The sequence below is a fragment of the Callionymus lyra genome, chromosome 18, assembly GCF_982586985.1.
Source record: "Callionymus lyra chromosome 18, fCalLyr1.hap1.1, whole genome shotgun sequence".
Classification (NCBI taxonomy): domain Eukaryota; kingdom Metazoa; phylum Chordata; class Actinopteri; order Syngnathiformes; family Callionymidae; genus Callionymus; species Callionymus lyra.
Window position 1 is genome coordinate 12,516,438 of NC_141835.1, and position 22,855 is coordinate 12,539,292.

Here is a 22,855-nt window from a genome sequence, read left to right on the forward strand (position 1 = left end):
ACAGTCCACATCGGGATGTTGCCACTAGTAGAGTCCAGGTTCTCCAGGATCACCTTGGATTCTTTTCCACCTCTTTCAAAATCCTCCTGGCCAGCACAGGTGTCAGCTCTGACTTCCCTCCATGAGATGTTGCACAGTGTGGAACCTCTTGCATGTTTCAAATCATCATTTTTAAAGATATTTTCTCTCAGGATGTGAAGGTTTGACTCGTCAGAAGAAGGAAACACACCAGTCTGACCATGAACCATGTTTATTAAGAAGATTTACTGAAGTTGCATGAAGACATTCTCGTCACCATCAGTTATAAGATGATTAAATCCACACGTGAATCACAAACAAACACCAAAGTTCTCAGACCTTCATCAAAACATTGAGGCTTCATGTGATGATGTCACTCCTGGAGACACACACTCACACTGTTGTCTACTTCAGCTTCACAAACTCACACGAGGACTCAACCCAGACTCCAGCATGTAGAGGCTGAGTGAACCTGGTCTGGACTCTGTGGAGGAGAGTCATGGTCTCAGAGACGCTGTAGAAGCACAGAAGACCTGCAGAATGATCCAGGAACACCCCGACTGTGGAGGGTTTAATATTAGAGACTGTAGTTTTTAATTTGTTGTGTCCGAATGAACAACCAGAGATTTCACATATTAAACTCCAAGATTCATCATTATTTCCAAAACAACTTTCTACTCCTGATCTGCTGATGTTCTTGTATGAAACTGCTACTTGAGCATCTCCTTCTGTTATCTTCACCTCCCAATAACAACGTCCAGTCAGAGACTCTTCACTCAAGACCTGCCACATATTAATGAATCGGTCTGGATGATCAGGACGAGGCTGATCTTCTCTCATGTTTGTCACTTTCCTGTTTCCTTCAGACAACATCAACCGTGAGTGTGCAGCGTTTGGATCCAGAGTGATGTCCTGTGAGTGTGTGAGGAACCAGTCTCTGGTCCTGCTCTCTGGATCAAACATCAGAAGGATGTTGGACCACGTGTCTCTCAGAAGGTCCTGGACTTGGTCTCTGCAGGCTGACACGACTGCTGTTACTTCCTCAAAGCGGCATTGAGTTTGCTGAAGGGTCGTGGTGTCTTCACTGATCTCTGAGAGTGAGGTTGTGTCTTCACTGACCTCTGAGAGTGAGGTCAAGGTCTGCAGGAAGACGGTGTGACTCTCTGTGAGTGACAGCTGCTGCAGCTCAGCATCTTTCTTCTTCAGCTCAGAGATCTCCTGCTCCAGCTGCTCCTGAAGTCCTTGGACTCGAGCGTCTTCAGTCTCCTTCTGAGATTTGATCTGCTGCTCCACATCAGACATTCTTCTCTGGAGGATCTGGATCATCTGGCTGAGGGTCTCCTGACTGGTCTTCATTGCTTTATCAGCAGAGACTTCGAAGTTCTTTTTCTCCTGCTTGAGCAGCTTCACTTCCTTCTCTCTCTTCTGGATTCTCTGCTGGATCCTTCCTCGACTCTGATCCACATCCTTCTCTCGCTCCTTCCTCTCTGCTGTGGTCGAGACGATGTCATGATCTCTGTGTTGGTCCACAGCACAGAGAGAACAGATGAGCTGCTGATCAGAACGACAGAACATCTTCTTCTCCTCCTGGTGTTCAGAGCAGATCATCTCCTGGAGCTGCTTGGACGGCTGGACCAGCCTGTGTCTCCTGTAGGCCGGAGCTTCTAGATGAGGCTGAAGATGTTCCTCACAGTAGGAGACCAGACACACCAGACAGGACTTCACAGCTTTCATCTTCCTCCCAGTGCAGACGTCACAGGCCACATCTTCAGGTCCAGCAGAGCAGACGTCCTTAGCTGCTCCAGTCTTCTTCAGCTCCTCCACTAACTCTGCTAACACAGTGTTCTTCTGCAGGAGAGGTCTCTCTCTGAAGCTCTGTCTGCACTGAGGACACTCGTAGATGTTCTTGTCCTGCCAGTGACCTTCAACACAGACCTTACAGTAGTTGTGTCCACAGGGAAGAGAGACTGGATCCTTCAGTAGATCCAGACAGATACAACAAGACAACAGGTCAACTCTAGTCGTCTCCATGTCTGCGACTGAAACACTCCCTTCACAGTTCAACACTTTTATACTCTCATGACGCTGCCACAATGTGATCCTACCTGCTGACTCACATATTATCAAACTTCCTTGAAACCACGTGTTGATTCTGGACATTGACCAGTGCTGTGTCTCAAATCGCATACTAGCGTACTAAAAGTTAGTATTTTTAGTACGTTAGTGTGTCTCAATTCTTAGTATGCGAAATTGAGTGCGCCATGCATACTAATTTGGCATACTAACACGCCCACAAAACAAGCATGGTTCGATGGACACTAACCATACTAAACAGCCGCCATTTTAGTGACGTTTTAAACGGAAGTTACGTCATATATAAATGCATATATATGCATATACTTAAATGTGTATTTTCAGCAGCAGTAAGAGGATAAACACGTCTTCACTGCTGATACCAGCTTAAATATCTCGCGATTATTTAGATTCTCATATTTTTTCTTTATTTCTTTTTCCAAAGTTGCAATACGTGCTGCGAGCAGGTGTCGGCGATAGCATTCAAACAGCTGCTTGAAACATCGTTAAATAGAAGTAGAAGAAGAAGCTGTCATGTGATTTCCGGTTAGTGTGTAACTTCAGGGTTTGATTTGAGACATACTATCTGCGGAGAATTTGCGTACTAGTTAGTATGCATACTAAACTGATGCATACTAACTTCTAGCATACTAAGATTAGTATGCGATTTGAGACACAGCACTGGACACACCTCGATTCTTGCTCACTCACACAAACTCACAAATCTCTCTTCAAATAAATGAACAAATACAAGAAGGTTTTAAATGTTTGACTAAATCATCATGTGCATGATTCAAATAAAATTGAGAACCGGACAAACCAGCCATAATATGGTACAGAAGAATTGAGATGTGAAAGAAAGAATTTAAACATGAGTAAAAAAGACAAATGGAGGATAAAGGACACATAAGAAGAGACAAAACTTTAGAGAAGGATTTGTTTGGAATCAAAGGATGTAAAAAAGAAGTAGAGGATGAAAACATGTCACCAGGAAAAGAAGGAAAGAAGCACTGATCAAAGGATGAGATACTAAAAGATTAAGGTAAAGTAAAATAGAAGGATTGAAAGAGGAGGAAGATGCTGGAGAGAGTTATACATGAGAAGAAGAATAAAAGTATAAACATAGTTAAAGATGAAAAGATTAGAGAATAGAATGAAAGGATGAAAACATGGGAAGAGCAAAAAAAAGTTAAACATGGCAAGAGAAAGGGATTTAAAAAGACTGAATTAAAGATAAAATAAAAGAAGGATGTAAGGATGAAAACACGGTGAGATCTTCGGACTAAAAGATGTTAAAGAAAAGGGAAAAGAAGGAGTGAATGGTAGAATTTGGCTGAAAAAAAAAGGGACAAGCATGTAGGAAGTCTAAACAAAATAAAGTATTACTTATACAAGATGAAAGGATTAGACTTAAAAAAAAAAAGACTCCAAAGATGGTTGAAGATTTAATGAACATTCGTCATCACTTCATCCATGGGAATAAAAGTCCTCTCCGTGTCCTCTAGGGGGCGCCAGACACGCCATTCTAAAGAAGCAGTGTTTGTGTTCGACGGACTTTAAAAAGATCCACAAACGTTTAAACGAGACGTTCTTGCTGTGGTGGAGCGAGAGGTCGGTTCTGTATGTGACGTTTAGAGTCGGACCTCTTATCTCGTGCAGGTGGATCATTTATCAAGAGTTCGGCCAGAGTTCATGGTGGTCCAGTTACGGGCTCATGGCTCTCACACAGATCAGAGGGGCTTTTGTGACCCGAAATCTGACGGGAAGGCCAAGAATCCGACTCTCCTCCCAGACTGGATCCTTCAGTCCTCGACGAGGCCCAGCGAGTCGTGATGTGGAATTCATACCAAAGATTACATAACAAAGTTCTGACCCAGCAGCTACACTTTTTTTTTTTTTTTTAAATCAGAAAAGTTTACTTTCTAATCCCGGGTTTGAGTCTCGAGCAGTCATTATAAATGTGAAACCTGTGATTGTGTTTCAAGTCTTTCTCTACATGTCAGCGAGTAGTAACATGAACCATAAACCATATAAAAAATAATAAAATAATAAAACAGTTCCCTTTTCCTTCACGAGTAAGTGAACGGTGATGGCGCCACCTAGTGGCAAAACGAGCAATTGGCAACGCGAGAACAGCTGAATAAAATAATATAGAGATAATGCTAAAAAGATCAGATCACACCTCAGATGTCAAGTTCCTTGAAATGATCATCATGACAGTGTTTCCCACCATGAGATGAAGCGTTTGCGCTCGCTCAAGCTCTTTTCTTGCGTCTGCACTTGAACTGTCCAGATTTAAAAGCTCCTGAAAGACCAGCGTGGCATCATAGTATCTCTGCGGGAGACAGAAGTGAATCTTTATGAGTCTTTGTTGCTTTTTACCAGTTGAGGAACTTTATAGAGAAAATGTTTTGGTGAAAAAAATATCCATACAAGCGTCTATGCCAAGGGTTGGGCAATTAAAATTCTTCAAGGGCCACATTCAATTCTGTGAATGTTGTTAGGGGCCGTCAAGCAAAAAGAAAGACGAAAAAATCCCTAAAAAATATGACATGTGTCATTAGGCCGTGACATTTATTAAGATAAATAAGCTGCAATTTTATGTGTAAATAATAAATAATAAATACAAAATACATTTGTTAATGCATAAGAACCATTTATACATGATCTTACTTTGACGTTGCGAGGGACGACTAAATAATGTTTGATCTATGCTGAGAAAATCCTTTTATTGACGATAGATAATCCATTTACCCACAGCTATTTTTTAAACTTAAAAAAAAAAGTCTAAATTATTCAAGGTCAACTAATGTCAGACTCCAATTCTTCTCCAAAATGCAGTAAGTCCCTCATCATGTCCATGTTTTCAACTTGAATTAAATTGCTCTGAAATCTGGGCAACGAGAGGTTACGAGAGTCCATTATGACATAATAATGGCTTCACTCCTCCTTCTGCTGCTGTAATCACACCCCGCTTTGTTTATACAACAAGTCCCCTTGGGGTGGAGACTTATTGGATTGATGACGTGCGGTGACAAACCTCCACGTTTGAGCAATCACAGCAGAGTGGGTGTGGTTATGCTCAACAAGATTAAATCTCCAGAAAAAAGTGTTTTCCGTGGGCGGGGCTTAAGATAATTTTCTATCATTTCAACGAAAAGAGTTTTGTACAAACAGACACTGAGCTGTTAAAGCAATTCCACATGAATATTGAACATAAAAACATTTTTTTCCCATTTCATTCAATATAAATGAGACTTAGTTTCTCCGAATGACGGTAAAGCAACAGCACAAGAATCCAAACCAGAGCAACAAGTTACCATCACTCACCTCTGCTTCGGTTTCAAGGCTCTTCTCCACCAGATTCTCCACCATTTTGCTTGATTTGTCCGACTTCGTTTCCTCTTTCGTTGCTGCTTCTGCGGGCGTGTTGCTCCTCTTTTGCTCACGCTTCAGTTCGGGCTTCACTCTCTGGGAAATCCAAGAAACTCGGTTGAGAAAAGGGACACAAACTAAAAGTGATCCGACAACTAAACCTCACCTCTTTTCGCCGCGTCGTTGTGGTCCGGCAAACTTCTTCTCCATCATTTTCTTTGTCTTTGTCTTCGCCGTCGTCGTGACTACCACCTGAAGAATATTCCGCGGAGTTGTCGGACGTGATGGAATTTCCATCGTCTTCGATTTTCTGTGTCAGTGTCTTTGAACGCGAGTGTATGTTTGTATTTGAGTGCATGTGTGTCTTTCAGTGTATTTGTGTGTCTGTGTGCATGAGTGTATGTTTGTATGTGAGTGCATGTGTGTGTCCGTCAGTGTATGTGTGTCAGTGTGCATGAGTGTATGTATGTGAGTGCATGTGTGTCCGTCAGTGTATTTGTGTGTCTGTGTACATGAGTGTATGTTTATATGTGAGTGCATGTGTGTGCCCTTCAGCGTATTTGTGTGTCTGTGTGCATGAGTGTATGTTTGTATTTGAGTGCATGTGTGTCTTTCAGTGTATTTGTGTGTCTGTGTACATGAGTGTATGTTTGTATGTGAGTGCATGTGTGTGCCCTTCAGCGTATTTGTGTGTCTGTGTACATGAGTGTATGTTTGTATGTGAGTGCATGTGTGTGCCCTTCAGCGTATTTGTGTGTTTGTGTGCATGAGTGTATGTTTGTATGCGAGTCCATGTTTGTGTCCGTCAGTGTATTTGTGTGTCTGTGTGCATGTTTGTATGTGAGTGCATGCGTGTGTCCGTCAGTGTATTTGTGTGTCTGTGTGCATGAGTGTATGTTTGTATGTGAGTGCATGTGTGTGTCCGTCAGTGTATTTGTGTGTCTGTGTGCATGAGTGTATGTTTGTATTTGAGTGAATGTGTGTCTTTCAATGTAATTGTTTGTCTGCATGTCAGGATGCGGAAGGAAACCCAGGCACAGAAAGTGTCTGATTGTCAAACTTGACAGATTTATTTGGAGCAGGCAGAGGGATCGTCACAGGTAGTTCAGGAGTAAACAGCAAACGGGTACGATATCCAGAAAAACAGGTCAAGGGCACAGGCAGGCAGAAAAACGAGAAAACGTACCAGGGTCAAAAACGGGAAGGCAAAACAATCTCGAATTGGAAGTCTGAAACGTGAAACACGAACTAGACGAACACGGGACAACAAGTGTGACGAACCGACAAAGACTGAGAGAGTGAGAAGAATATGAAGGCTGCCAGCAATCACTGGCAGCTGCAGAACGGGAGAAAGCAAGACAGGTGGAGACAATAACAATCAGCAGGGGGAGGGACCGGAAAGGAAACTCACAGACACAGAAGGGAGCAGGTTTCAAAATAAAAACAGGAAACACCAAGAAAGACACACGAGACATAACCCCTGAGTTATCTATCATAACCTCAGGTTCTACGAATTGGTGCGAAGCCCTCTGACGGCTTCGCTATTGGTTTACCCCGAGGCACCGCCTCGTCTCTGAGAAAGCTTAATGAACTCGCCACCCAGCAGGGGGCAGTCCACTTCCTATAAAGGCGGGAAACACCCGACGCACTTCCTTCAACTGAAAACTCAGCGAGAAGGGCGGCCGCTGGGCGACGAGGTTAGAGGGCTTCGCACCAATTCGTAGAACCTGAGGCCTCTAACGGCTTCGCTATTGGTTTAAACCCAAGGCGAAGCCTGACGGGATAAATGTACCCCCAGCTGGACGCCGCTCCTGAAGCAGCATTGCTAGGGCCCTGCCAGCCCAGGATCTAAGTCTACTGGAGCCGTGGGCCTCGAGAGGGGCACAGCAGCGCTCAAAAGCGTATGAGCTACTGATCCCGCCGTCACGTCGAGGAGATAGGCGTTAGCAAAGGTTGACGTGGCCGCCCAAGACGCAGCTGAGCAGATGTCCTCTGCTGCCACACCCAGTGAAAAAACCACTGAGGCTGCAACACCACGGGTGGAATGTGCCCTCAGTCCGCTAGGAGCAGATCCACCCGCTGCTTGGTAGGCCCGGATAATGGCCGATCTCACCCAATGAGAAACCTCTGGGAGGAGATCGCCTCACCCCTTCGGCATCTACTGCGGCAGATGAATAGGGCATCAGAGCGCCTAAACACAGCCACTGGCAGCAAGACACCGAAATCTCCTCGACGCCAAGAAAAGACACTCGGTGCTATTGGAGAGAGCACAAGCTCACTCGCAATCTTCGTGGTTGTTAGTGTCAGAAGGAGCGATACCTTGAAGACAAGATATCCAGTGGGACTTGGTCAAGAGGCTAAGGTCCGGCCTGTGAGAGAGTCCAGTACAACTGGAGATCCCACTGAGGCACCCCGCACCAAAAGTTGCGGGAAAGACAGGACAGCATAAGACCAAACAGGAGCTGGGGTCCAAGGACCTGTCTGCACACCAGCGGGAGAAAATACCCCACTTCGAGGCATGAAACCCGCGTGTCGACAGGGTGTGGAGAACGCCCGGGTCCAAAGTCCCGCTCAGCTCGTCCCGTGCAGGAGCCACACTTGAGAGGCCGGCCCAGGGCAGCGGGGCCCAAGGGATGGCAAGGAGCAATACCTTGAAGACAAGATATCCAGTGGGACTTGGTCAAGAGGCTCGAAGGTTGGGCCTGTGAGAGAGTCCAGTACAAACTGGAGATCCCACTGAGGGCTGGAAGGCCTTGCAGGAGGTCGAAGCCTGCAGGCACCCCGTAAGAAAAACGCGCCACCAGAGGGTGGCGCTACCAGTATTAACCTCAGCGCCTCCCGCCTCGTCCTCCGAACTAAGGGGAGGAGGAGCCGCGGAGGAGGGAAGGCGAACAGTAGTCCGGCCAGCCAACTCAAGTGGGCTAAAGCGTCCGAGCCTAGTGGGGGCAATCCGACGCCCTGAGGGAGAACCAGAGAGGACATCTGAAGTTCTCTTTGCTGGCGAAGAGGTCTGCCACCGGGTGACCGAACCGAGACCATATCTCGGCTCTCCACTGCCTCGGACAGACCCCATTCGTCGTGGACGGCCCCCACCCGACAGTCTGTCCGCTACTGCGTTCATCTCGCCCGGTACATGCTGAGCTCTGAGAGAAAGCAAGTGACGGTCTGCCCACAGCCAAATCTTCTTTGCCACACTCAGAAGGGCTGGGGATCTGGCTCCACCTTGGGGATTTATGTACGCCACGGCGCTGGAGCTGTCGGATAGCACTAGGACGTTGGACCGTGACAGTTGGGGAGAGAGGTGAAGCAGGACGTTGTAAATTGCCTTTAGCTCTAGCCAGTTTATGTGACTGTACACTGGTCTATCCCGCTGGCGTAGGCCTGACCCGAGGTGCCTCCCCAACCTGTCAGAGAAGCGTCCGGAAACACCTGATTGTAAAGTAAGTAAGTAAGTAAGTAATATTTATTTATATAGCGCTTTTCGAGACCAGGGTCACAAAGCGCTTTAACAATCAAAACAATACTCAAAACAGTACATACTTCAAAGATCAAAGACAACACCGAGAACAACACAGGAGTTCGAGAAATTCAAGGAAAAGCCTGAACAAATAGAAACGTCTTAAGATGTTTCTTAAAGGAGTCAGTAGACTCCATCAAGCGCAAAGAGAGAGGAAGATTGTTCCAAAGCTTAGGAGCAACAGCCTGAAAAGATTTCTCTCCTCTGGTCCTGAGCCGTGTGCGTGGAACCATAAGTAGATTCTGATCCACAGACCTCAGAGACCGAGCTGGGGTGTAAGGCTGGATCAGATCAGTGATGTAAGGAGGAGCCTGACCATGAATAGCTCTGAAAGTAAGAACCAGAATTTTAAAGTTGATCCTGAAAGAAACTGGAAGCCAGTGAAGAGTTTTAAGGATCGGAGAAATGTGAGTTCTCCTACTTGAGCGGGTCAGAATTCTCGCTGCAGAGTTCTGAATCAACTGCAGACGAGACAGCTCCTTCTTGTTAAGACATGAAAACAAACTGTTACAATAGTCCAGACGAGAAGAAACAAACGCATGGATTACAAGCTCCAGATCATGTTGTGACAACATTTTCCTAAGTTTAGAGATTTTTCTCAGTTGAAGGAAACAGTTTCTGGTCAGTTTTCTGCAGTGTTGAACAAGAGACGTGTCTTTATCAAATACAACACCCAGGTTTCTCAGGCTCAGTTTGACAGACTGACCTAAGTCACCCAAGTACTGACTCAACCCTGGAATCTTATCATCAGGAGCAATCACCAGAGTTTCAGTTTTGTCCACATTAAGCTGTAAAGTGTTTTCACTCAGCCATTGTTTGATTTCTAGCAAACAATTGACTAAGCTGTTCAGCCTTTGGGGCTCAGTTGGGTCAAAAGAGCAGTAGAGCTGGATGTCATCAGCAAAAATGTGATAAGAAACATCTGGAAATCTCTGAATGATTTTACCAAGGGGAATCAAGTACAGCAAAAACAATAAAGGACCCAGAACAGAACCTTGAGGGACTCCACACAACAGATCTGCCGATTCAGACCTCATTTGATTGGCAGATACACTAAAACTGCGCCCAGAAAGGTAAGATGAGAACCATTCTAACACAGACCCAGACAGTCCCACTTCATCCCTTAGTCTTCTCAGCAGGATCTGGTGATCAACTGTGTCAAAGGCTGACGACAGATCCAAGAGAACCAGAACAGTGAATTTGCCAGAGTCAGCCGACATCATGATGTCACTGGACACTTTCAATAAAGCTGTCTCCGTAGAGTGATGTTTACGGAAGCCAGACTGAAACTTCTCATGGATGTCGCTCTGATCCAGGAACAAAGACAGCTGCTCGGACACCACCTTCTCCAAGATCTTGGACAAGAAAGGGAGCTTAGAAATAGGCCTGAAATTACTGAGGTCAGTTGGGTCTAAGCCTGGTTTTTTGAGCAGAGGCTCCACAATGGCATGTTTAAATGTATTGGGAAAAACCCCTGTGGAAAGGGAGAGGTTCACCATATTGGTAACCTTTGATAAAAAGCCTACAAGGAAGGACGTCATCTGAGCAAGAGGAGGGTTTCATCTTGTTCACTAGTGCTGAAATATCACCCAAAGATACAGCAGTGAAGGATGACCAAGAGGAGGAGATGGGCTCAGAGACAGTAGGGGTTCCCAACAAAGGGGGAGAGATTTTCTCTTTGATCAATTTAATTTTGTCAATGAAAAATCTCAACAATGCATTGCTGTCAGCTTCACAGAAGACCGGCGTGATTTGAGGAGCAGGAGACACGAGAGAATTAATCGTGTCAAACAAAACTTTGGGGTTTTTCCTATTTGCTGCTACCAGTTTTCTGATGTAATCAGATCTAGCAGTTTCTACCATCTCATTGTAAGAAGTCAACAGATCCCTGAGGTGAAGTCTGTGCACCTCAAGTTTAGTAGACTTCCAGAGACGCTCAGTCTTTCGACAAAGTCTCTTCAGACTCAGGTGATCTTCATTTGTCCAAGGGCACCGTTTTTTCTGAATTTTCAAGTTCGATTTAACAGGTGCCACTTGATCCAGTATTTCAACACAATGATCAGTGTAACAGTGAATCAAACTGTCCACATCTGGACAGTCATCAAAGGAAAGACGGTCAAACATAGCAGAAAAACTGTCTGCAGTATCGGCTGAGATGACACGCCTCTGAGACCTAACTTTCAAAGGCTTAGGTTCAGGGATGAAGTCCAGGTTGAACAAGACAAGAGAATGATCACTCAGATGGACATCATGTACAGATACATTAGAAATGTTCAGGCCAAGAGTAAAAACTAAGTCTAAAATGTGGCCTTTTTGATGAGTGGGTTCAGAAACATGTTGCTCAAAATTAAAGGCTTCAGTTAAAGTTAAAAGTTCTTTAGCAGAACAAGATGTGACGTCATCAACATGAAGATTAAAGTCTCCAAGAATAAGAACAGATTCCATTTGAATAATGGAAGATAAGAAGTCACTAAAGTCTTTCAAGAACACCGCCGCAGGACCAACCCAAAGGATCAACCCAAAGGATCAACCCAAAGGTTGTAAAGGATGCAACCCAATGGAACTCTCCATCTGAGGTTGGCTAGAGAGTCCCAAAAACTGGATGTCCTGCAAAACCCGAGCGGGAAGGCGCACTTTCGACCCTGTTCCCGCTTGAGGTCTAGCTTGAAACGACCTACCATCTCTGAAGCTCCCTCATATGCAGAAAGAACAGCCAAACTACCGTGTGAGCTGCTGCCATGAGCCCCAGGAGGGACATAACAGTGCCTGCTGTCGTCACATGACGCCAAGCTTCCAGCAACTGTGTTGTCAGTCGGAGAATGGACTGGATACGCACGTCCAGGAGGCGCGCGTATCCCTCCTCCATGTTCAACAGTACCCCCAGGTAAACTAACTGTTGAACTGGAGTCAGAGCGCTCTTGCTGAGGTTTACCGTGAACCCCAGGGTGGCAATATGGCTCAACACCTTCTGTGTGTGAGTGTAACTTTCTGCCTCTGACCGGGCAAGGATCAACCAGTCGTCCAGATAGGTCAAGATCCTCACCCCACTCACTCTTTATGGCTCCAGTGCCGCCTCCACACACTTGGTGAAGGTCCTGGGTGCCAGAGCGTAGCCGAACGGGAACAGAGTGTATTGAAACACATGATTCTCGAGGGCAAAAGCAAGTACTTTCGATGTGAAAGTACGCGGTCAGGTCGATAGATGTCATCCAATCTCCTGGACTAACACCTGTGAGCAGTTTCTTGACCGTCAACGTGCGAAACGGGCGGGTAGCTATGAATTTCTTCAAATAGCTGAGGTCCCGTATGGGTCTCCGACCCCCGGTCTTCTTTTCCACAAGGAAGTACCGGGAGTAAAACCCTGTCATCATCTCTGCTACAGGAAGCAGCTCTACCGCAGCAGAGTAGAGACCTCGTTTCTTAGACAGGATAATTTTTCCTGCTCCGCCACGCGTGTCCAGAGAATCCCTGAAAAACGCGGGGGATGACGGGCAAATTGGAGCGCATAGCCCCGCCTGATTACTTCCCTCTGAGATCTGGAATGAAGTAAAACCAGGCGACTCTAAGCCGAATAATGTTCTGTCAGAACCGCAGCCCTGACGAACTTTGGGTTGTCCTCCGGCCCGCCCCTGCGAACGTCCCAGAGCGGGCCGTAGACGAAAGGGCATCACACAAGCCGCTTCTCTATCTCTTGAATGAACAGAGCATGTACTCGAGCTGGATTCACTAGAACCCCCACTCTCATACATAAAAACCGGCTCTGTGGGAGAAACGCGCAAGTGCGCGTGAGAAAACTCAGATGCGTATCGTGCGTGTTCCCTTCCCCCCCCCGGGAGTCTTCCCAGCTCCCTGAGCACTTCTTAGTGTCACCGGAGCTGACAAAACCCGAGATGTGGAGGAATGTGCTGGAGAATTAAACCAGAGCTGATGTGAGTTCAGAACAGGTCGTGCGCGCGTCAACACCGTATCACTCACCGCGTCTAGTACATTCTCAAACTCCGCTGGCGGTCCTGACCTGCTCATCACTCGTGAGATCCGACCGCCACGCACCTCTCCAGATGATCGACCAGAAGGGGCGAAAGCTCCTTGCCCTCGCCTGGTCTCAGAACGGCGAGAAAACTCACGCGTAAAGCGCCGCGTTGCGTCAGTTCCATGCCGTTTTCTCTTTTCTGCCGCCATAAGTGACATCCTCCACGGTGCCAATGACTTGTTGACAGCGCTGTGGGGGAAGGAACAACCTCCGGTCAATATAGACATGTCCGGACTAGTTCCACTCACCTCAGCTGTCAAGCTCTGTCGGGCACGAGCGCTGGTCGACGCGGGAGTAAACACCGCTGAAGGCGGCACCGCGGACCTCTGCTCGCCTGTAAATAAAACACATGTGGTTGGAGTCTGCCCCTCATTCGTGTGGACAGACTCCATTATTACAGTCTCAGCATGACCCGGACGAAGGGGTTTAAAACCTCCTTCGAACTGTGTTCTGAGAGGAAACTCTCGCCGTCTATGAACGGCGGTGCATGTTAGCTTAGCATTAGCGGCGAAAGTTTCTAATGACACCTGTGAATACGTCACACTCACAGGCGGAAACACACGCACACTACTAACATCTCTCTCAGGTGAACCCGTCGAGTACACCGCACAGGACTGCCATGTTGTTTGTTTTCCTTAAACAACATTGCATAAACCTGTGTTGATCATAATCATGATCTGAGGCGGCGTGAGTCGACAAGCCTCGAACACTTCCCGTCACTGTCAAAAGCCGTGAGAAGCGCTCCGAAGGCCACATAATCATCACATGTGATTTGGGCCTAGGCAAACGAAGCAGACATGTGTGTCTTGTGTGTCAGGGAGTCTTCGTGCACACATGGTTCACTTCAATATTCATTCGCCATCATTACATGTCAGGAGCTTTCTCGCTGAGTTGTAAAGGAGGAAGTGCGGCGGGTGTTTCCCGCCTTTATAGGAAGTGGACTGCCCCCTGCTGGGTGGCGAGTTCATAAAGCTTTCTCAGAGACGAGGCGGTGCCTCGGGGTAAACCAATAGTGAAGCCATTAGAGGGCGGAGCACCAATATGACGTAGAACAGTGTACATGAGTGTATGTTTGTACTTGAGTGCATGTGTGTCTTTCAGTGTATTTGTGTGTCAGTTTCTGTGTACATGAGTGTATGTTTGTATTTGAGTGCATGTGTGTCTTTCAGTGTATTTATGTGTCAGTTTCTTTGTACATGAGTGTATGTTTGTATTTGAGTGCATGTGTGTCCGTCAGTATATTTGTGTGTCTGTAAACATGAGTGTATGTTTGTATTTGAGTGCATGTGTGTCTTTCAGTGTATTTATGTGTCAGTTTTTGTGTACATGAGTGTATGTTTGTATTTGAGTGCATGTGTGTCTTTCAGTGTATTTGTGTGTCAGTTTCTGTGTACATGAGTGTATTTTCGTGACTGAGAAAGTGTATGTTTGTGTGTGAGAGTTTGTATTCTTGCATGTCTGTGTGTATGTTGGCGAGTGTGTGTATGTGAGCGTATGCATGCTTGTGTGTGTGTGTGTGTGTGTACAGTGGAGCCCAAAGTTGTTCATACCTCCAGCACATCTAGACTAAGAGCTACTTTTATTGAAAGTTTTTCGTGTGACCATAAAGCAGATGACCAGAAGTCTTCTTCTTTGTCCACGTGAGCCTTTGCAAAGGTCACGCGGGCGTTTGTGAGCCTTAACTGTAGAAGTGGTGCCTTCCTTGGTCTGGTACATGGAACTCATCAGTGGTCAGTGTCTGTGGAACAGTCCACCTCCAGATGTTGCCACCAGCAGAGTCCAGATTCTCCAAGATGGCCTTGGATTCTTTTCCACCTCTTTCAAAATCCTCCTGGCCAGCACAGGTGTCAGCTCTGACTTCCCTCCATGAGATGTTGCACAGTGTGGAACCTCTTGCATGTTTTAAATCATAATTTTTAAAGATATTTTCTCTCAGGATGTGAAGGTTTGACTCGTCAGAAGAAGGAATCACACCAGTCTGACCATGAACCATGTTTATTAAGAAGATTTACTGAAGTTGCATGAAGACATTCTCGTCACCATCAGTTATAAGATGATTAAATCCACACGTGAATCACAAACAAACAACAAAGTTCTCAGACTTTCATCCAAACATTGAAGCTTCATGTGATGATGTCACTCCTGGAGACACAAACTCACACCGTTGTCTACTTCAGCTTCACAAACTCACATGAGGACTGAACATAGACTCCAGCATATAGAGACTGAGTGAACCTGGTCTGGAGCATGTGGAGGAGAGTCATGGTCTCAGAGACGCTGTAGAAGCACAGAAGACCTGCAGAGTGATCCAGGAACACCCCGACTGTGGAGGGTTTTATATTAGAGACTGTAGTGTTTAATTTGTTGTGTCCGAATGAACAACCAGAGTTACAATTTAAACACCAAGAATTATCATTTTTTCCAAAAAAACTTTCCTTTCCTGATCTGCTGATGTTCTTGAATGAAACTGCTACTAGAGCATGTCCTTTTGTTATCTCCACCTCCCAGTAACAACGTCCAGTCAGAGACTCTTCACTCAAGACCTGCCACTTATCAATGAATCGGTCTGAATGATCAGGACGAGGCTGATCTTTTCCCATGTTTGTCACTTTCCTGTTTCCTTCAGACAACATCAACTGTGAGTATGCAGTGTTTGGATCCAGAGTGATGTCCTGTGAGTATGTGAGGAACCAGTCTCTGGTCCTGCTCTCTGGATCAAACATCAGAAGAATGTTGGACCATGTGTCTCTCAGAAGGTCCTGGACTTGGTCTCTGCAGGCTGACACGACTGCTGTTACTTCCTCAAAGCGGCGTCGAGTTTGCTGAAGGGTCGTGATGGAGAACGTGTCTTCACTGACCTCTGAGAGTGAGGTCAACGTCTGCAGGAAGACGGTGTGACTCTCGGTGAGTGACAGCTGCTGCAGCTCAGCATCTTTCTTCTTCAGCTCAGGGATCTCCTGCTCCAGCTGCTCCTGAAGTCCTCGGACTCGGTCGTCTTCATTCTCCTTCTGAGATCTGATCTGCTGCTCCACATCTGACATTCTTCTCTGGAGGATCTGGATCATCTGGCCAAGGGTCTCCTGAGTGGTCTTCACTGATTCATCAGCGGAGACTTCGATGTTCTTTCTCTCCTGCTGGAGCAGCGTCCCTTCCTTCTCTCTCTTCTGAATTCTCTGCTGGATCCTTCCTCGACTCTGATCCACATCCTTGTCTCGCTCCCTCCTCTCTGCTGTGGTCGAGACGATGTCATGATCTTTGTGTTGGTCCACACAGAGAGTACAGATGAGCTGCTGATCAGAACGACAGAACATCTTCTTCTCCTCCTGGTGTTCAGAGCAGATCATCTCCTGGAGCTGCTTGGACGACTGGACCAGCTTGTGTCTCCTGTAGGCCGGAGCCTCTAGATGAGGCTGAAGATGTTCCTCACAGTAGGAGACCAGACACACCAGACAGGACTTCACAGCTTTCATCTTCCTCCCAGTGCAGACGTCACAGGCCACATCTTCAGGTCCAGCAGAGCAGACGTCCTTAGCTGCTCCAGTCTTCTTCAGCTGCTCCACTAACTCTGCTAACACAGTGTTCTTCTGCAGGAGAGGTCTCTCTCCGAATCTCTGTCTGCACTGAGGACACTTGTAGATGTTCTTGTCCTGCCAGTGACCTTCAACACAGACCTTACAGTAGTTGTGTCCACAGGTAAGAGAGACTGGATACTTCAGTAGATCCAGACAGATGGAACAAGACAACAGGTCAACTCTAGTCTTCTCCATGTCTGCGACTGAAACACTCCCTTCACAGTTCAACACTTTTATACTCTCATGACGCTGCCACAATATGATCCAATCTGCTGACTCACATATTATCAAACTTCCTTGAAATCACGTGTTGATTCTGGACATTGACCTGGACACACCTCGATTCTTGCTCACGCACACAAACTCACAAATCGCTCTTCAAATTAATGAACAAATACAAGAATGTTTTCAAATGTTTGACTAAATCATCATGTGAATGATTCAAATACAATTGAGCTGACCAAAGGATGAAATATTAAAAGATGAAGGTAAAGTAAAATAGAAGGATTGAAAGAGGATGAAGATGCTAGAGAGAGTTATACATGAGGATGAAAACACGGTGAGATCTTCGGACTAAAAGATGTTAAAGAAAAGGATAAAGAAGGAGTGAAAGGTAGAATTTTGCTGAAAAAAAAGGACAAGCATGTAGGAAGTCTAAACAAAATAAAGTATTACTTATACTGAATGAAAGTTTGAGACTTTAATAAACATCTTAAGACGCTTCTATTTGTTCAGGCTTTTCCTTGATTTTCTGGAACTCCTGTGTTGTTCTCAGTATTATCTTGATCTTTAAAGTGTATATACTTTTTTGAGTATTGTTTTGTTTGTTTAAGCGCTTTGTGACCCTGGTCTGGAAAAGCGCTATATAAATAAATATTACTAACTTACTTACTTACTTTTAAAAAAAAGACTCCAAAGATGGATGAAGATTTAATGAACATTCGTCATCACTTCATCAATGTGAATAAAAGTCCTCCCCGTGTCCTCTGGGGGGCGCCAGACACGCCATTCTAAAGAAGCAGTGTTTGTGTTCGACGGACTTTAAAAAGATCCACAAACGTTTAAACGAGACGTTCTTGCTGTGGTGGAGCGAGAGGTCGGTTCTGTGTGTGACGTTTAGAGTCGGACCTCTTATCTCGTGCAGGTGGATCATTTATCAAGAGTTCGGCCAGAGTTCATGGGGGTCCAGTTACGGGCTCCTGGCTCTCACACAGACCAGAGGGGCTTTTGTGACCCGAAATCTGACGGGAAGGCCAAGAATCCGACTCTCCTCCCAGACTGGATCCTTCAGTCCTCGACGAGGCCCAGCGAGTCGTGATGTGGAATTCATACCAAAGATTACATAACAAAGCTGACGGTGAAGCAGTCATGTGACCCAGGAGCTACACTTTTTTTCTTTTAAATCACATATTTTTCAAGATTTACTTTCTAATCCTGAGTTTGAGTCTCAAGCAGTCATTATAAATGTGAAACCTTTGTTAACCCGGTTTTAAACTTGATTTTAATGACAGTGATTGTGTTTCAAGTCTTTCTCTAGATGTCAGCGACTAGTTACATGAACCATACGGCGGTTGAAACCCACTAAAACCATAAAAAAATAAAACAGTTCCCATTTCCTTCACGAGTAAGTGAACGGTGATGGCGCCACCTAGTGGCGAAACGAGCAATTGGCAAGAACAGCTGAATAAAATAATATAGAGATAATAACCCACTTCTAACACGCATGGATGTTAAATTTCATAATAACCTGAGGTAATAACGTGTGTCACGAGCAGAGAGGTCGGTGTTCAAGTGTGAGACAGACCAGGTCTACCATCGAACTTGTCTTTGTCGATGCCCTTGTGTTCGGGAACATGTCTGAAGGTGCAGGCCTCGCGTGTGCAGCCCACCGTCCTCCAGAAGAAACACTCCCTCTTGTACCTGACAAAGGAAAGTGAATCATTAAAAAATATATATTTCCCTTAAAACAAAACTCATGAAAACAATAGTACTTTTTATTTTAACGACTACAAGTCGAGGCTTTGGCTCAGCTCTTCTTTTTTTCCCCCTCTCGTCAAAATCACAAGAAAAGCAGTTTAAAGTTGATCTAATCTAGTTAATCTCCTCACCCTGGGACGGTGAGGTTAAAGTCAGCGAAGATTCTGGTTCTTTTGTCACAGTGTTGCACAGACAGAGCAGATCCTTCCAGAACTGTTCCCTGTGGACGAAAAAAACTTCTCAAATCAAATCAAACCACATGTGGTTTTAGTTTCACCCAAATGTTGCCATTTTTAAATACAATTATAAATGTTTTTAAATATTTCTTTTCACTAATCGTTTGTGAAAAATATATTAGAGATATTTACTAAAAATACAACTTTTCTGGTCAATTTTTTTAACAATGGAAATATTAAAAATGGTGTTAAATTAAACTTTTTTTTTTTTTTTTAATAAATCAAATCAAACCCTGTCTTAATTGTTTAATATAGATACTACAGGACGAGATATACGTTTTGTATTTTATGGATATCTGTAGAAATTTGTTTGTACAAACTGAAGAATAATTAAAGAGGTAAGAAAAAAACAAAACAGTTTTACTTCTTCTTGCTTCCATTTTGGTTTTATCTGTATTTTTTCTTTTGTGATCAATCAAGTTAAATGCGTTTTAAAAATCCATAGAACAGAGAGTACACACATGTAGTTGAACGGCTTTGTCACAGTCTTCCTTCTGCTTGTAGATGACAAAAGCACTCTGGCTGTCGAGCAACATCTTGATGCTGAAGACTGACCCGACTCTTGTGGGGGCGAAAAAAAAAAGGACGTTTAAATAAATTCAAACTCTCAAGACAAATGTACCCGTTGAACAGCTGGTAAAGAGCAGCGTAAGTCACTGAAGAAGCGATCGATGCGACGAGAACGGAGGGAAGATCCCTGAACACAAACAGAGGTTTAAAAAAAAAAAAAAGAATAGTGACAGACAAAGAAAATAACGCGATCATCAGAACCTACGGTTTCACAGCATTCTTTGGTCTCAGAGGCACATTTTTAACTTGTACTTTCGCCAGAGTTTCCTTGTGATCGTCAGGCTCTTTGAGTTGTGATGCTTTTGGACGATGAGGCTGATGAACGATCCAGTCGTTGTCTTCCTCCTCGGACTGATCTACGATCCAAGTGAACGTTTGAACTAAAACCCAAAGTCGAGATGAAGAAAAACGTACAAACCTTCTGGAAGATTCCCGCCGAACAGAGACTGAAGAGCTTCCTCCAGTGTCGGGTGAGACCTCAAGGCTTCGCTGCTCTGCTCCTGAGTGAAGCCCATCTCCTAGAAAGATCAGATCACACCTCAGATGTCAAGTTCCTTGAAATGATCATCATGACAGTGTTTCCCACCATGAGATGAAGCGTTTGCGCTCGCTCGAGCTCTTTTCTTGCGTCTGCACTTGAACTGTCCAGATTTAAAAGCTCCTGAAAGACCAGCGTGGCATCATAGTATCTCTGCGGGAGACAGAAGAGAATCTTTATGAGTCTTTGTTGCTTTTTACCAGTTGAGGAACTTTATAGAGAAATGTTTTGGTGAGAAAAATATACATACAAGGGTCTATGCCAAGGGGTGGGCAATTAAAATTCTTCAAGGGCCACATTCAATTCTGTGAATGTCGTTAGGGGCCGTCAAGAAAAAAGAAAGACGAAAAAATCCCTAAAACAAATTGACATGCGTCATTAGGCCGTGACATTTATTAAGATAAATAAGCTGCAATTTTATGTTTATTGTTATGTGAAAATGTAAATTAATAATAAATACAAAATAGATTTGTTAATGCATTAGAACCATTTATACATGATCTTACTTTGACATTACGAGGGCCGCATAAATAAAGTCTGATCCATGCCGAGAGAAAATCCTTTTTTTTACTGCAGATAATCCAATTACCCACAGCTCTTTTTTAAGCTTTAAAGAAAAAAGTCTAAATTATTCAAGGTCAACTAATGTCAGACTCCAACTCTCCTGACTGGCATGTTTCAAATGTTGAATCTTCTTCTCCAAGATGCAGTAAGTTCCTCATCATGTCCATGTTTTCAAATGATTGCTTTATTAAGTTGCTCTGAAATCTGGGCGAACGAGAGGTTACGAGAGTCCATTATGACGTAATAATGGCTTCACTCCTCCTCCTGTAATCACACCATGCTTTGTTTATACAACGAGTCACCTTGGGGTGGAGACTTATTGGATTGATGACGTGTGGTGACAAACCTCCACGTTTGACCAACCACAGCAGAGTGGGTGTGGTTATGGTCAACAAGATTTAATCTCCAGAAAAACAAAGTGTTTTCAGCGGGCGGGGCTTAAGATCATTTTAAACGAAAAGAGTTTTGTACAAACAGACACCGATGATACCATAGAGTCCAACATATATTTAAGATGCACTTAAATCAACACAGCAGATGAAAGTCTCCATTTCCTCAAACAAACACGAACAATCGAGCGGTTCACGGTACCTTCAGCCCGAGGAGAGCTTTCCCTTTCCTGAACAAGCCTTTAATCCAGCTGGGCTCCATGGAGAGAGCGATGTTGGCGTCGGCCAGAGCCCTCTCGTACTGCTGCATCCTCTCCAAACACAAGGAGCGGTTTCCAAATAACCTGAAAGAAAAAAAAAGTTTTCACTCAAACTGTTCCTTCAAAAATCCCGCCTCCCACCATCTCACTTGAACTCAAGCGGGGTGAGTTTGATGGCGTCGGTGAAATATTTCACCGCCAGCTCGTACTGTCCGGTGGCCGCCAGATGATTTCCGGAGTCTGCGGGAGGGTCAGAAACGTCATCGTCTCGTGGAAGTGAACAACATGACAACAAACGTTGTACCTGCGAGCTGAGCGCTTTGTCTGAGGTGCAGCTCTGCTGCCGGAGGTTTCTGTTCCACAAATGAAAGGAATGTGAAGAGACTCAGTATAAAATTCTATGATACAATATTCTTTTATTCTTTCAAAATATGGGGGAATTTAAGCTGTTAAAGCAATTCCACAAAAATATTGAACATAAAAACATTTTTATTGCCATTTCATTCAATATAAACGAGACTTAGTTTCTCGGAATGACGGTAAAGCAACAGCACAAGAATCCAAACCAGAGCAACAAGTTACCATCACTCACCTCTGCTTCGGTTTCAAGGCTCTTCTCCACCAGATTCTCCACCATTTTGCTGGATTTGTCCGTCTTCGTTTCCTCTTTCGTTGCTGCTTCTGCGGGCGTGTTGCTCCTCTTTTGCTAACGCTTCAGTTTGGGCTTCACTCTCTGGGAAATCCAAGAAACTCGGTTGAGAAAAGGGACACGGATTAAAAGTGATCCGACAACTAAAGTCACCTCTTTTCGCCGCGTCGTTGTGGTCCGGCAAACTTCTTCTCCATCATTCTCTTTGTCTTTGTCCTCGTCGTCGTCGTGGTTACGACCCGAAGAAGATTCAGCGGAGTTGTCGGACGTGATGGAATTTCCATCGTCTTCGATTTTCTGCTCGTCGTCTGCTATAGACTGTGATGAAAGCAACGATGACTGTGAGGAGACAGACTAAAACAATCGAGCTCACAGTGAATTCAACAAGGAAACGGAAAGAACAAGAGATGATGGAAGAGTTTTAGACATTGAGTAGTAATTGTTCAACTTTATTTGATGTTTAGATAAATAATAACAGGTAGTTGACTTTAGGATGGAGGGGTTAAAAATGTCTGATTCAAGAGAAGGAGGTGAAGGGAAGGTTAGTAGATGTTGCACCTCAACACTCACAGATGAATTTTCTTGAAGTGCATTTTCCTTCGCCAGACGTTTCTTCTCGTTCTTACGCTGTGAACAAAACCGATGTACAAGAAACTCGTCTAATTCCTCATAAGTAAATCTCACCTTCTTTTTACACTTAACCCGAGCAGCTTTTTCTTTTAGCCGTTCCTCTTGTTCTATCAGCTCTCCAATCTGCTGACTCACATATTATCAAACTTCCTTGAAATCACGTGTTGATTCTGGACATTGACCTGGACACACCTCGATTCTTGCTGATGCACACAAACTCACAAATCTCTCTTCAAATAAATGAACAAATACAAGAAGGTTTTCAAATGTTTGACTAAATCATCATGTGCATGATTCAAATACAATAGAGAACTGGACAAACCAGCCATAATATAGTACAGAAGAATTGAGTTGTGAAAGAAAGAATTTAAACATGAGTAAAAAAGACAAATGGAGGATAAAGGACACATAAGAAGAGACGACAAGACGTAGAGGATGAAAACATGTCACCAGGAAA

General features: G+C 44.6%; 3 protein-coding genes across 3 annotated transcripts; all 3 read right to left on the bottom strand.

The window, feature by feature from the left end:
• Positions 1 to 423: 423 nt before the first annotated feature.
• On the bottom strand, positions 424 to 2,049 carry LOC148060522 (tripartite motif-containing protein 16-like). The gene has a single exon (XM_087779775.1). The coding sequence runs from the start codon at positions 2,047 to 2,049 to the stop codon at positions 424 to 426; it is 1,626 nt and encodes a 541-aa protein (XP_087635901.1).
• A 13,132-nt stretch (positions 2,050 to 15,181) lies between these two features.
• LOC148060523 (tripartite motif-containing protein 16-like) lies at positions 15,182 to 16,780 on the bottom strand. The gene has a single exon (XM_087779273.1). The coding sequence runs from the start codon at positions 16,778 to 16,780 to the stop codon at positions 15,182 to 15,184; it is 1,599 nt and encodes a 532-aa protein (XP_087635399.1).
• Positions 16,781 to 16,849: 69 nt separating this feature from the next.
• Positions 16,850 to 22,536, bottom strand: LOC148060524 (uncharacterized; the record flags this gene model as incomplete). The annotated part of the gene is made up of 15 exons (XM_087780419.1): positions 16,850 to 16,913; positions 18,390 to 18,505; positions 18,694 to 18,782; positions 19,260 to 19,359; positions 19,421 to 19,495; positions 19,574 to 19,724; positions 19,787 to 19,886; positions 19,955 to 20,059; positions 21,062 to 21,203; positions 21,269 to 21,359; positions 21,424 to 21,472; positions 21,712 to 21,825; positions 21,922 to 22,086; positions 22,339 to 22,395; positions 22,453 to 22,536. Coding segments are annotated over 15 exons (1,479 nt in total), but the record flags the coding sequence as incomplete, so codon positions are not given.
• Between the last annotated feature and the right edge of the window lie 319 nt (positions 22,537 to 22,855).